Here is a 10,837-nt window from a genome sequence, read left to right as displayed (position 1 = left end):
CGTTGGTTTACTATCTTGAATTGTATTGATATGGTTTACGTAAATGTATTAATATTAGTGGAATACTATATTATATTAACCGTGACGTGTATTGCTATTTTGGGTGTTTGAGTTACAACGTCGGTCTATAAATATTGCATATATTCAAATCAGTATATTATTTTGAATATGATAATATACAAATATAATGCCTGCAATCAACGCAATTCACCATAGTAGGATTGCAAACATTTTATATGTATATTGTCGTAGTTGTATTTATATTGTTCTTGAATTGTGTTGATGTAATTTTTGAAATGTTATCATTATGATTCATACTTATAGACTTATAGATACTTTGTGGATATTGATGTTGTAATTGTGTTGATATAATATACATGTCATATCAATATATACTATGGTGTGTATTGATATTGATATTGATATTGATATTGATATTGATTTATATTATATGACTAGAAAAAGTTCTTGAGTGTTTTATCGATGAACACTTCGAAAAAGAGCAAATATAATACGACCAATGTATCTTAACTATTTCAATATAACTTGAACGTTGTGTCAATACTTTATATGTACTTCCTCCTTTCTCATAAAAGATAGTATCACACCTGTGGGACTGCATAGAATTTTAGTATGTTTTGTTTTATATGTTAGGTGAAAACAGAAAATATAATATTTATATTATTATAAGAAATCACTTTTTTGAAATGGAAATGTAATGTCTTTAGTAGGACAAATTAAAAAGGAAAGTAAAACATCTTTAATGAGACGGATAGAGTATTATTTTTTAGTTAAATACTTTTGTTTCAATGCAAACAAAGAAAATAACAATTATGTTGGTCGATATATCAATATTGTACCTGTTTGTTGCTCGTGTTAAATTTTACAATGTCACCAAAAATATTAACACAAGCATCCATCTATATCAATACAAATTATATGAATATATTACATCCGTTCAAAAAAAATAGTCTAAAATAGTCTTTATTGTGGACGACACAAATTTTAATATAAAAATTAGTAAATTAGAGATGAGAAAAAAAAGTTGTTCAAATATTGTTAGTGGAATATTATAATTAGATAAGAAACTTTTTTTATAGGCGGTCCAAGACAGAAAAACAAAACTATTTTTCATGAATAATGTAGTACCTCATCCGTCTTATTAAAAGTAACACATATTTCTATTTGATGTCCTATTATAAATGACATATTTCCTAAATTAAAAGTAACATCATCTTTATCTTTTCTTACATTTACATTATCCTGTCTTTATTAGACTCATAAAATAATAATATAAATTGTCTTTATTTAATTTGTAAAATAATAATATAAATTTTCGTACTAAAAATAAACGTTTCAAATTTAGTAGAACCGATGGAATATATGTCACATAGTTGCAAGCTATGTTAATGCAAGTTATGTTAATGGAGTCATGTTAACGCGGCGTTTCTTCATACTCCCTCCGTTTGTCATTGGCAGTCCCATTTCTTGGCGGCACGTATTTTAAGTAATGTTAAGAAAAATGGCTGAAAAAAAATTAGTGGAATATAGGTCTCACTTGTATATATTAGTTTTAAATAAAATATGAATAAAATTAATTAGTGAAATGTGAGACCCTATTACCATTTATGGTAAAAGTAAACATAGACTGCTATTCACGGACGGACTAAATGAAAAAAAATGAAACTCCTATTCGCGAGCGAATAGAGAGTATGAGAGAATGATTTGGAGGGATATTATTGGTACAAGTAGAATAAGAGCATCCACAACCGTGCTCTTGCCAGCGGCAAGGTTGTGGGCCCGGCCCCACTTTTTCTGCCTACTCTCTGGCAAGAGCACAACACCCACAGCTGTGCTCTTCCGCAAGAACGAGCACAATTAATTTAAAATTTAATTAAACAAAAACATTTCAATAATACTAAAATTCATTAAAAAAACCTAAATAATATTACAAATGACAAATAAAATAAAAACGACATAATTAAAATCCTAAAAATTAAAAATTACATAATTAAAATACTAAAAATTAAAAAAACCACTAAGCGTTGCCGAATTTCGCCCACATGTGTTTGATTAGGTCTTCTTGTAGTTGATTGTGGATTCGGGTATCGCGCATTGTGTGTCTTGTCTCGATTCTCTGGCCAACGTACACTTCTGCAACGGCGTACACTTCTGCAATGGTGTGATACTTTGTCGGCCGGCTGCATCTGGACCTGTTTGGAAAAATTCAACACGTGCGGACAATGTGTTGACAATTCGCATGAACAAGCGCTTTGACATGCGAAAACGGCGCCTGAAGTAATCTGTCGGAAACCGCGGCTGGTCGGCAAAGTAGTCGGCAACGAGCCTTTCGTGGGCTCCCTCCCGGTCACGATGGATGTAGCGGCGATTTGATCTGGTTCGTTGAGGAGGAGAAGCGGGGGTATTCGCCGCGACGTATGCTTCGTACGCGGCACGATGTTGTTCGTAGTATTCTTGTTCTTCGCGCTCCGCTTCCGCCATAATATGAGTGAAATCCATTTGAGGTTTTGAGTGAGGGATGAATGTGTTGATAGTTTGTATGAGAATTATGAATGAAAGATGAATGAGAGATGATTTGATGTGATAAATGGATGATGAATGTGTGTATTTATACATGATTTTGGGGGGAAAAAATAAAAAAAATCAGAAAAAACGGGAAAAAATGCCATATTTTTGGGATTTGTAAAATATTTTTTTTATTTTTTATCATTTTATATAATTAAAAATCGAATTTTAAAATAAAAAAATAATAATTCAAAGGCAACGGCTATGCCGTTGCCCAATCGTAAGCCGCCACGTCGCCTGCTCGCTGGCACGGCGCGAGCGCAGCGGCAGCGGTATGCGTCCTCGCCGCTGGCACGGACGGACGCGGGGCCGCCGTCCACCGTTGTGGATGCTCTAATGAGCTGTAAAGCGAGAGAAAATTGTTGTGTATACAAGTAGAGAGTGTTACGAGTTTAGGAGGTAAAAAAAGAAGGATTGTAGTGTAAGTTAATTAGAAGGGTAAATAATTGATGTAATCAGTGAAGGAGGCTCCATGGTAAATAATTCATGGCTCATCTGAATCTAATTAATTTTCAATAATTCCACAAGATTTGGGTCCTCTCTAGCAAAAGCCAAAGGGGGCTAATCAGAAAACACGAACAGGAATTAGACAACAATTGGGGATTGGGGATTTGGGTGATTTGTCTCTCAATCTCCGTCTAATCCGCCGGAACTGGAATCTTCTTATTCTCCCCTCTCTACCCAGTCAAGGTTTACTATTCTTCATTTCCTCACTTTTCAATTGCGCTGATTCTTCTTAATCTTAACCAACCTCTTCTTTGTTAGATTACGGCTTCCAATTATGGGGAATTGCTTTACTAAGGTATGCACTAATCTTCCTAATTTTTCATGCATTTAAAAATGTAATCCTGATGATAAGTTCAAATCATGTAGGAGCATGATGATGTGGATGGGTCTGATCACAAAGTTGATTTTACTGGTGGAAATGTGCATCTCATCACAACCAAGGAAGCTTGGGAGCAAAAGCTTGATGAAGCAAAGAGAGATGGAAAGCTTGTCAGTAACTGCTTCTTGCTTTTCTTCCCACTCTGTTTTCATAAATTAGACAGCCTTTGTGAATCTGTTAAGTCTCAATTAACATAATCGTTTAATAGCTACATACATTTCATTATTGGAAGAGCTAATACTTGATCTTTCTATTGTTTTGAAGTTTTAAGGTTTTTAATTGGTCAATACAAAAGAAAGATTCGTTGGTGAGGGTTAAGGCTTGATTTTCATTTAAAAATAATACTATAAAATATAAAGATAAAGTTTTAACCTTTGCTTTCGAAACTCAAAAAAAGGAGTCCTGTATTTACATCAATCCAAATCATCCCCATTCATTGAAATTTTGAGCATTGTACAAGGACGTGCTGTAGGAGTAACCCATTACCTTCTGGGTGGAATTGCCACAACATGGGCGTTCTTCTTAGCAAGAATTATCCTTTAAACAACTCCATCCCTTAATTTTTTCTTTCTTTTTTTGGCTTGATCTTATCATTGATTGCGGCATGATCTTTTTTTGGCTTGATCTTTTTGTTGTATTCAACTCCCACCTTACCTTCCTCATAGCGGCATGTTTGGGTTAGAGAAAGGAGGAGATACAGTTAGCTAATGGTGTTTTGTAAGGGAGTGATCAGTGAAGTAGCTACTCCCTCCGTCCCACTCAAGATGTCCACATTCTTGAGTGGCATGGGATTTTAGGAGTGAGTTGTTAGGTGGAGTAAGTAGAAATAAAAAGGTAGTTGTATATTTTGATGAATAGAGAAGAGAGAGAGAGAGATTTATCTCCAAATATAGAAAGTTTGTAGGAGTACTTTCTTTGTCATATTTTAATCCCTTGTGTAACTCCTCTGTGGATAAATATTTGTACATGGGGATGACTCTAATGTCCTTCCCTTCAACCTCTGCTTTCTAATGTGGAAAAACAGAGTCCTGCAAAAGTGATTAGTTTTAGTATATATGGTTTAACCATTATTCACTTCAAGAATCAAGTTCTATCTGTTGTGTTGGAAAGGTTGGAGCATTTTCGGTGTTTTTCATTCCTAACATGGTTTAATCGTACGACAGGTAGTAGCCAATTTTAGTGCTGCGTGGTGTGGCCCTTGTAGAGTAATTGCACCTTTCTACGTCGAGCTGTCAGAGAAACACCCTTCGATAATGTGCCTCACAGTCGATGTAGATGAACTTACGGTAAGTTTATGCTCCTACATGACCAAAAGGACAAGTCATACTATAGCTCTGATACATGAGTTTTTTGTTGTTGCTTGCTTCAGGAATTTAGCACATCATGGGATATAAAGGCAACTCCGACCTTCTTCTTCCTTAAAGACGGTCAACAAATCGACAAACTTGTGGGTGCTAATAAGCCAGAACTAGAGAAGAAGTTGATTGCCGTACTAGATTCAGTCGCCCCACCATGTCAAACGTAGTTACTTTGGCTCGTATCCTGCCATCGAGCTCAAGGAATTGGCAGATCTTCTCTTCTTTTTCTTGTGATTAAGGACGTATAAAATTGTAAATCCAAGAGTGCTAATGTTTCGAGTATGTATGTGTGGGATATGCTATTATAAGATATGAGTAAAGAGTGTATTTTTTCCTAAAATGTCTAATATTTATTCCATCTAAAAAGTCTAGATGTATGCTTATGCTTTGGCTACACAATTGTAAATGCCCCTATTTGTAATTGGTTTAAAGCAATGTGTTTTCTTCATCTGTTAATTGTCAAAACCATAATATTATTGTGAAAAAGACAGGGAAACGAGTCTCAAAATTTCAATCTTTATCTTAGCCAAATATACAAAGGAACAAGTCACGGTTTACACAATCTTTCGGTATTTGGGCTCAAACAGACACTATATATAAATAAATATTCAACTTTTTTGTAAAAAAAAATAATAATACAAGCCAAAAAAATTAACCAATTCATTGCTCATATCACCTCCCTTTCGGATTCATTATCTGAGAAAATACAGCACTCGGAGTTAGGCCATCCGAGTCTTCACTCGCGAGGCTTCGGCCACCAATGCTCATCGACAATCCACTGCTCTTCGAATCGGTGATGTTTCCATCGAAACCCGAGGATGAATCAGGGTCCTTCACGTCGTATGACTCAACATCTATCTTGCCAAGACCCTTCCCGCTTTCCTCCGCACTCTCCTGCAGCTGCAGCGCAAATTCAAGGTTCCACAGGACATCCCCCATGGAAGGGCGGTCTGTTCCAATGTCCGACACACACTTGACTGCTGTCTCTGTAAATTTCTTGAAGCATTCTGGAGCTATCTTTCCCTTTAGGTAGGGATCCGTTATCTGGTCGAGGATGCCTTTCTTGTAGCAATGCTGAGCCCACTCGGCCAAGCTGACTTGTTCTTTCGGGAGTGCAGGGTTTAGAGCTGGCCGAGCACATACGATCTCAAACAGAACGACTCCATAAGAGTAAACATCAGATTTTTCGGTCAGTTGTTGGCGCCTGAAGTACTCGGGATCCAGATAGCCGAAGCTTCCCTTGACCACGGTACTGACATGAGTATGGTCCAGCGATGGGCAAGTTTTTGACAGACCGAAGTCGGACACCTTAGCCACCCACTTCTCATCCAAGAGGATGTTGGTTGTCTTGACATCACGGTGAATGATTGTATGCTTCGCGCCAGTGTGCAAGTAGTGCAAGCCACGAGCAGCACCTATGCAAATCTCGAGCCTCTGTTTCCACGGCAAGGGGGGCTTCTGAGTCTTGTATAGATGCTCGCGGAGAGTTCCATAATCCATGTAATCGTATACAAGGATCATTTCACAGTTCTCTTCACAATACCCAATGAGTGAAACCAGGTGGCGGTGGCGAAGCTTTGAGAGCATTTCGATCTCAGTTTGGAATTCATGAATACCTTGCTCAGAGAGCGGGTTTCCACGCTTAATTGCCACCTTCGTGCCACTATCAATCTCACCCCGATAAACCTTTCCAAACCCTCCAACTCCAAGAAGAAGAGCCTCGTCAAAGTCGTTAGTAGCAGACTTGATCTCAGCAACTGAAAAGTGGCGGCAAAGATTCGATGGCAGGGACGAGGCATAACTGCCTGTGGTGTTTGTCTTGGCAGAACCCGAAGAATGAGAATTTCCATACAGGGACAGTGGAAGCCAGCCATCACTAGTGCTGGAATCCTTCTTCTGCCTACGACGTTGGACAACCACACAGACAATCAGACCGAGAACAAGAAGTGCACCAATTCCTCCACCAACCGCCCCTCCGATAATACCTTTGTTATCTTTACCTCCAGAGGACTGGTTATCCAACAACTCATCTGGTGTCTGTGGAAGAGGTAGTGGATTGACACCAGCAAGATTACCAGTTTTATCACTTAACTTAAATATTTCGACTCCATTCAAGATGGCGTCATAGTACTGGGGCTTCATTGGAGTGTAAGGATGCAATGCAAGCCAAAGATCCTGACGGGGAGGCCCATTAGGGACAAAGACAACATAGTCCTTGTATACGGGGATTCCGTTACCACCTGCCCAAGCAATTACATCTGCCTGCTCCTCTGCAGTCTGATTATTCAGGTAGATACTAAACACTCTTTGATTTTGCTTGGTTATGGCATCTGTAACCTCGCAGAAATGGAGCCTAATTAGGTAAGAGAAGCCGGAATCGATATCGAAGAGCCAAGTTAGGTTGTAATTCTGGTTGATGGATGCATTTGGACCCATTGATCTCAGGGTACTATATACATCAAGAGGGGCAATGTAGGTTGGCTTCCCGGAAGGGTATGCAATCGTCGTGTTATCAGGAACCTCTGTAACCCCATTTGCAGCACCAAATATATAAACTGAATCGTCACGCCATGATCTGAACAGACCAGTATCACCAGACGAGGAAATGTCATTTCCACCCACATTCAGCCGATAAACATTCTCCAGCGCTGTGCTGTTGTCGATAATGAAGCCAGTGGACTGACCAACAACGACAACAGGTTCAGTCCCTTCTGTGGTGTAAATATCCGGATGTGAAACGACCTCTATCCCATTGACGAATGCGTACGAGTTGGACGCGTTCGGGGATGGGGTGAATGTAACATTCAGCACCTGATCCGGGACATTCACAGAGAACTCCTTCATCAAATAGTCGTAGTTCAGCGCCTCCGTGGTCAGAGCAGCGCTAAAGTTCCTCATCAGGGTGAATTCTCCCGAAGTCACCGAGAAGACAGCATCCGAAGCATTTAGACCATTATACGACGCAGGATAGAAATGCAAGCGCAGGAACTTGCGACCCGACCCCACCGGGAAACTGTAGGTGAACTCGGATTGAAAAATCCTAGCAGTCATGTAAGGAACCTCCGGTACTGACGGTTTCTGCACAGACGCGGGTGCAGTCGAAGATTTGGTGCTCGAAAGGGCAAACTTCGACCCGATATCCGACGTCCATTTCCGGCCATCGGTGTCGGAGGAATCAGGAGGCCCTCCGCAGTTCAGGAAGATCTTATCCGTCGGTGAGTAATCAGCTGCTGAAACTACATCAATTACAAAACACAGAGCCCACCACAGCACAACCTTATTGCTCTTCTTCATAGATGATTGATGGAAAACCCTAGCCACCTAATTTTCTGCAACAATCAAATTGAGCTACATCAATATCCCTAATTTCTATTTCAATCACAACAGCGCCTCTATAAACACCTCAAAATTAATGATAAGTAGCGTAAATCACAGATCCACAAGAATTCCAGCTGAAAAGCAAGATATTTGGAGGAACAGCAAGGGTTACAGCAATTAAAAAACGAATAAGCAAGAAAAAATACCTCGAAAATCAGCAGTAGAACACCAAAAATGCGAGCTTCAAGTCATTTGTAAGTTGCGCAGAGAATTTTTTTTTTTTTTTTTTTTTTAAAGAAAGCAGCAGAGAGTAAATCAGATTGCAGGCGGTGTAGTTGAATTTGGAGAGGGAAATATGATCACAAAAAGCTGGAGAGAGGGGAAGAAGAATGTTTTATATATGTTTTGACAATAATCTTTATTTTGATTATTAAATTTAAATGCTTCATTCAAAATGTATGTAATTTTGTCCTTATTATAGATTTGGGACTAAAATCCTAAAATGTTCCTTAACATATTGCGTTTTTTTTATTTTGGTCCAAAACATTATCTTTTGAATTATTCAGTCCCTCACATTTGAAATCGGATCACATTTGGTCCATTTTGGACGGTTCCGTAAAATTTTTGACGGTTTTAATTATCGTGTCACAAATCCGTCACTAGTCCGTCACTAACTGGGAGTCACTGATCCGTCACTAATCCGTCACATTTTTATACCTTTCTCTCTCCCCAACTTCGCAGCAAATCTAGAGAGAGAAGCGCTATTCCGATTTCTCTCAAACCTCAAATTTCACAATTTACTGCACCTCTGACCTCATTCCTTTTTTGCTTATTCACTTCCAGCTGATTTTTCACTGTCAGATCTGAATCTGTTTATTTTTTGAAAGGTGAATAAATTGAAGCTCAATCTGTTTGATTTTTTTCATTTTGTTCGCCGGAAGGTTATGTTTTCGTTGAAAAATGAGCTGATTGTGTGTGTTTTTTTATTTGATTTGGTTAATTTTGGCTGATTAAGTTGCTGAAAATTTGGGATTATTAGCTGAATTGATTATAGCGAGTGTGGTTTTGTGTTGAAATTGTGTTTTTGGTGTAGGGTATCGATGAGATCGGCTTAATCAGCCAAAATTTGGGCTTAGCCACGAAACCCTACCGTGGAATTCCCTCAACCACAATGGCTGCACCCTGCGTGTATTAGTGACGGATTTAGTGACGGATTAGTGACGGATCCGTTTCTCCCAGTTAATGACGGATTAGTGAAGGATTTGTGACCCGGTAATTAAAACCTTTAAAAATTTGACGGAACCGTTCAAAATGGACCAAATGTGATCCGATTTCAAATGTGAAGGACCGAATAATTCAAAAGATAATGTTTTGGACCAAAATCAAAAAAACACAATATGTTAAGGACCATTTTGAGACTTTAGTCTAGATTTGGTAATCAAATATTTAGATTTAGAAATATATGTGCTGTCTGATCGGTCTCTATTAATCTAGCTGCGAGTTTAGTATCTGGATTCTCATTAAATGAGTGCGTATGTTATTTTATGTAATTTTAAATGTTTATCACTCGAATTGATGCTTCCTCCGTTCTGGCCTAATTAAAATACTTTCATTTTAATACATGAATTTAGATAGTCAGGGCATCCACAATGGGGCGCTCTAAGGCGCGCCCTATAGCGCGTCACGTCAGCAGTTTTATCCTCCTACCCCCACCTGTAATGAAGCGCCTTAAGGCGCGCCCTATGCATTTTATTTTATTTCAATATTTAAATAACAAAAAATTAGAAAAAAACTTCATTTCATATATAAATATTAATACATTACAATACGAATTAAAAAATACGCAAACTCAATGACGGCGGTTACGGGTCCACACTTCTTCAATCATGTCGTTCATGAGTTGCGCATTAAGACCCGTCTAGCTAGAACCTCGTCGAAGCCCGACGGCAATCCTCTAGCGGGGGCTCGGTCGCCGTGCTGGACGAGCTAGATGCACCGTCATCATCGTTCCACTCGGTGATGCTCCCACCTTCATGCTTGACTATCATGTTGTGCATGATAATGCACGCATACATGACGTCGGCGATGATTTCCTTGAACCAAAGACGAGTCGACCCTCTCACAACGGCCCACCGTGATCGGAGCACACCAAATGCCCGCTCGACATCCTTTCGCGCCGACTCCTGCTTTTGCGCAAATAAAACCCTCTTCTCACCCATTGGGCAGCTGATCGTCTTCAGAAAAACAGGCCACTGTGGGTATATGCCATCGGCCAAGTAGTACCCCATGTGGTATCGGCGCTTGTTGGCAGTGAACTCGATGGTCGGGCCATTGCCGTTGCATTGCTCGGCGAAGAGTGTGGAGGAGTTGAGGACGTTGATGTCGTTGTTCGACCCGGCTACGCCGAAGTACGCATGCCAGATCCAGAGCCGATGGTCAGCGACGGCTTCGAGGATCAAAGTCGGGTGGCTGCCCTTGTATCCACTAGTAAATTGGTCTCTCCACGCCGTCGGACAATTCTTCCACTCCCAGTACATACAGTCGATGCTCCCTAGCATCCCAGGAAAGTCGTGCGCCGTCTCGTGCATCTTCATCAGGCCCAGGCAATCAGCAGCAGTCGGCTTGCGCAAATATGTGTCGTCGTAGGCCTCCACAACTCCCCTACAAATTCTCTTCAAGCACTCCCGGC

The 10,837-nt window shown here is 39.7% G+C and overlaps 2 protein-coding genes across 2 annotated transcripts; one reads left to right on the top strand and one right to left on the bottom strand.

Moving 5' to 3' along the window:
* The first annotated feature begins 3,103 nt into the window (after positions 1-3,103).
* On the top strand, positions 3,104-5,170 carry LOC121799291 (thioredoxin H9-like). Its single transcript, XM_042198613.1, has 5 exons — positions 3,104-3,276; positions 3,352-3,388; positions 3,460-3,582; positions 4,636-4,758; positions 4,842-5,170. Exons 2-5 carry the CDS (start codon positions 3,368-3,370, stop codon positions 4,995-4,997), a joined length of 423 nt encoding a protein of 140 aa, XP_042054547.1. The 5' UTR covers positions 3,104-3,276; positions 3,352-3,367; the 3' UTR covers positions 4,998-5,170.
* Positions 5,171-5,328: 158 nt separating this feature from the next.
* On the bottom strand, positions 5,329-8,546 carry LOC121799290 (receptor-like protein kinase FERONIA). The gene is made up of 2 exons (XM_042198612.1): positions 8,355-8,546; positions 5,329-8,159 (listed from the first exon to the last, which is right to left on the bottom strand). Exon 2 carries the CDS (start codon positions 8,122-8,124, stop codon positions 5,503-5,505), a length of 2,622 nt encoding a protein of 873 aa, XP_042054546.1. The 5' UTR covers positions 8,125-8,159; positions 8,355-8,546; the 3' UTR covers positions 5,329-5,502.
* Between the last annotated feature and the right edge of the window lie 2,291 nt (positions 8,547-10,837).

The sequence above is a fragment of the Salvia splendens genome, chromosome 4 (genome assembly GCF_004379255.2).
Source record: "Salvia splendens isolate huo1 chromosome 4, SspV2, whole genome shotgun sequence".
In the NCBI taxonomy this organism is placed as follows: domain Eukaryota; kingdom Viridiplantae; phylum Streptophyta; class Magnoliopsida; order Lamiales; family Lamiaceae; genus Salvia; species Salvia splendens.
Note: the sequence above shows the minus strand (reverse complement) of the source record. Positions and strands in the feature narration are given on the sequence as shown.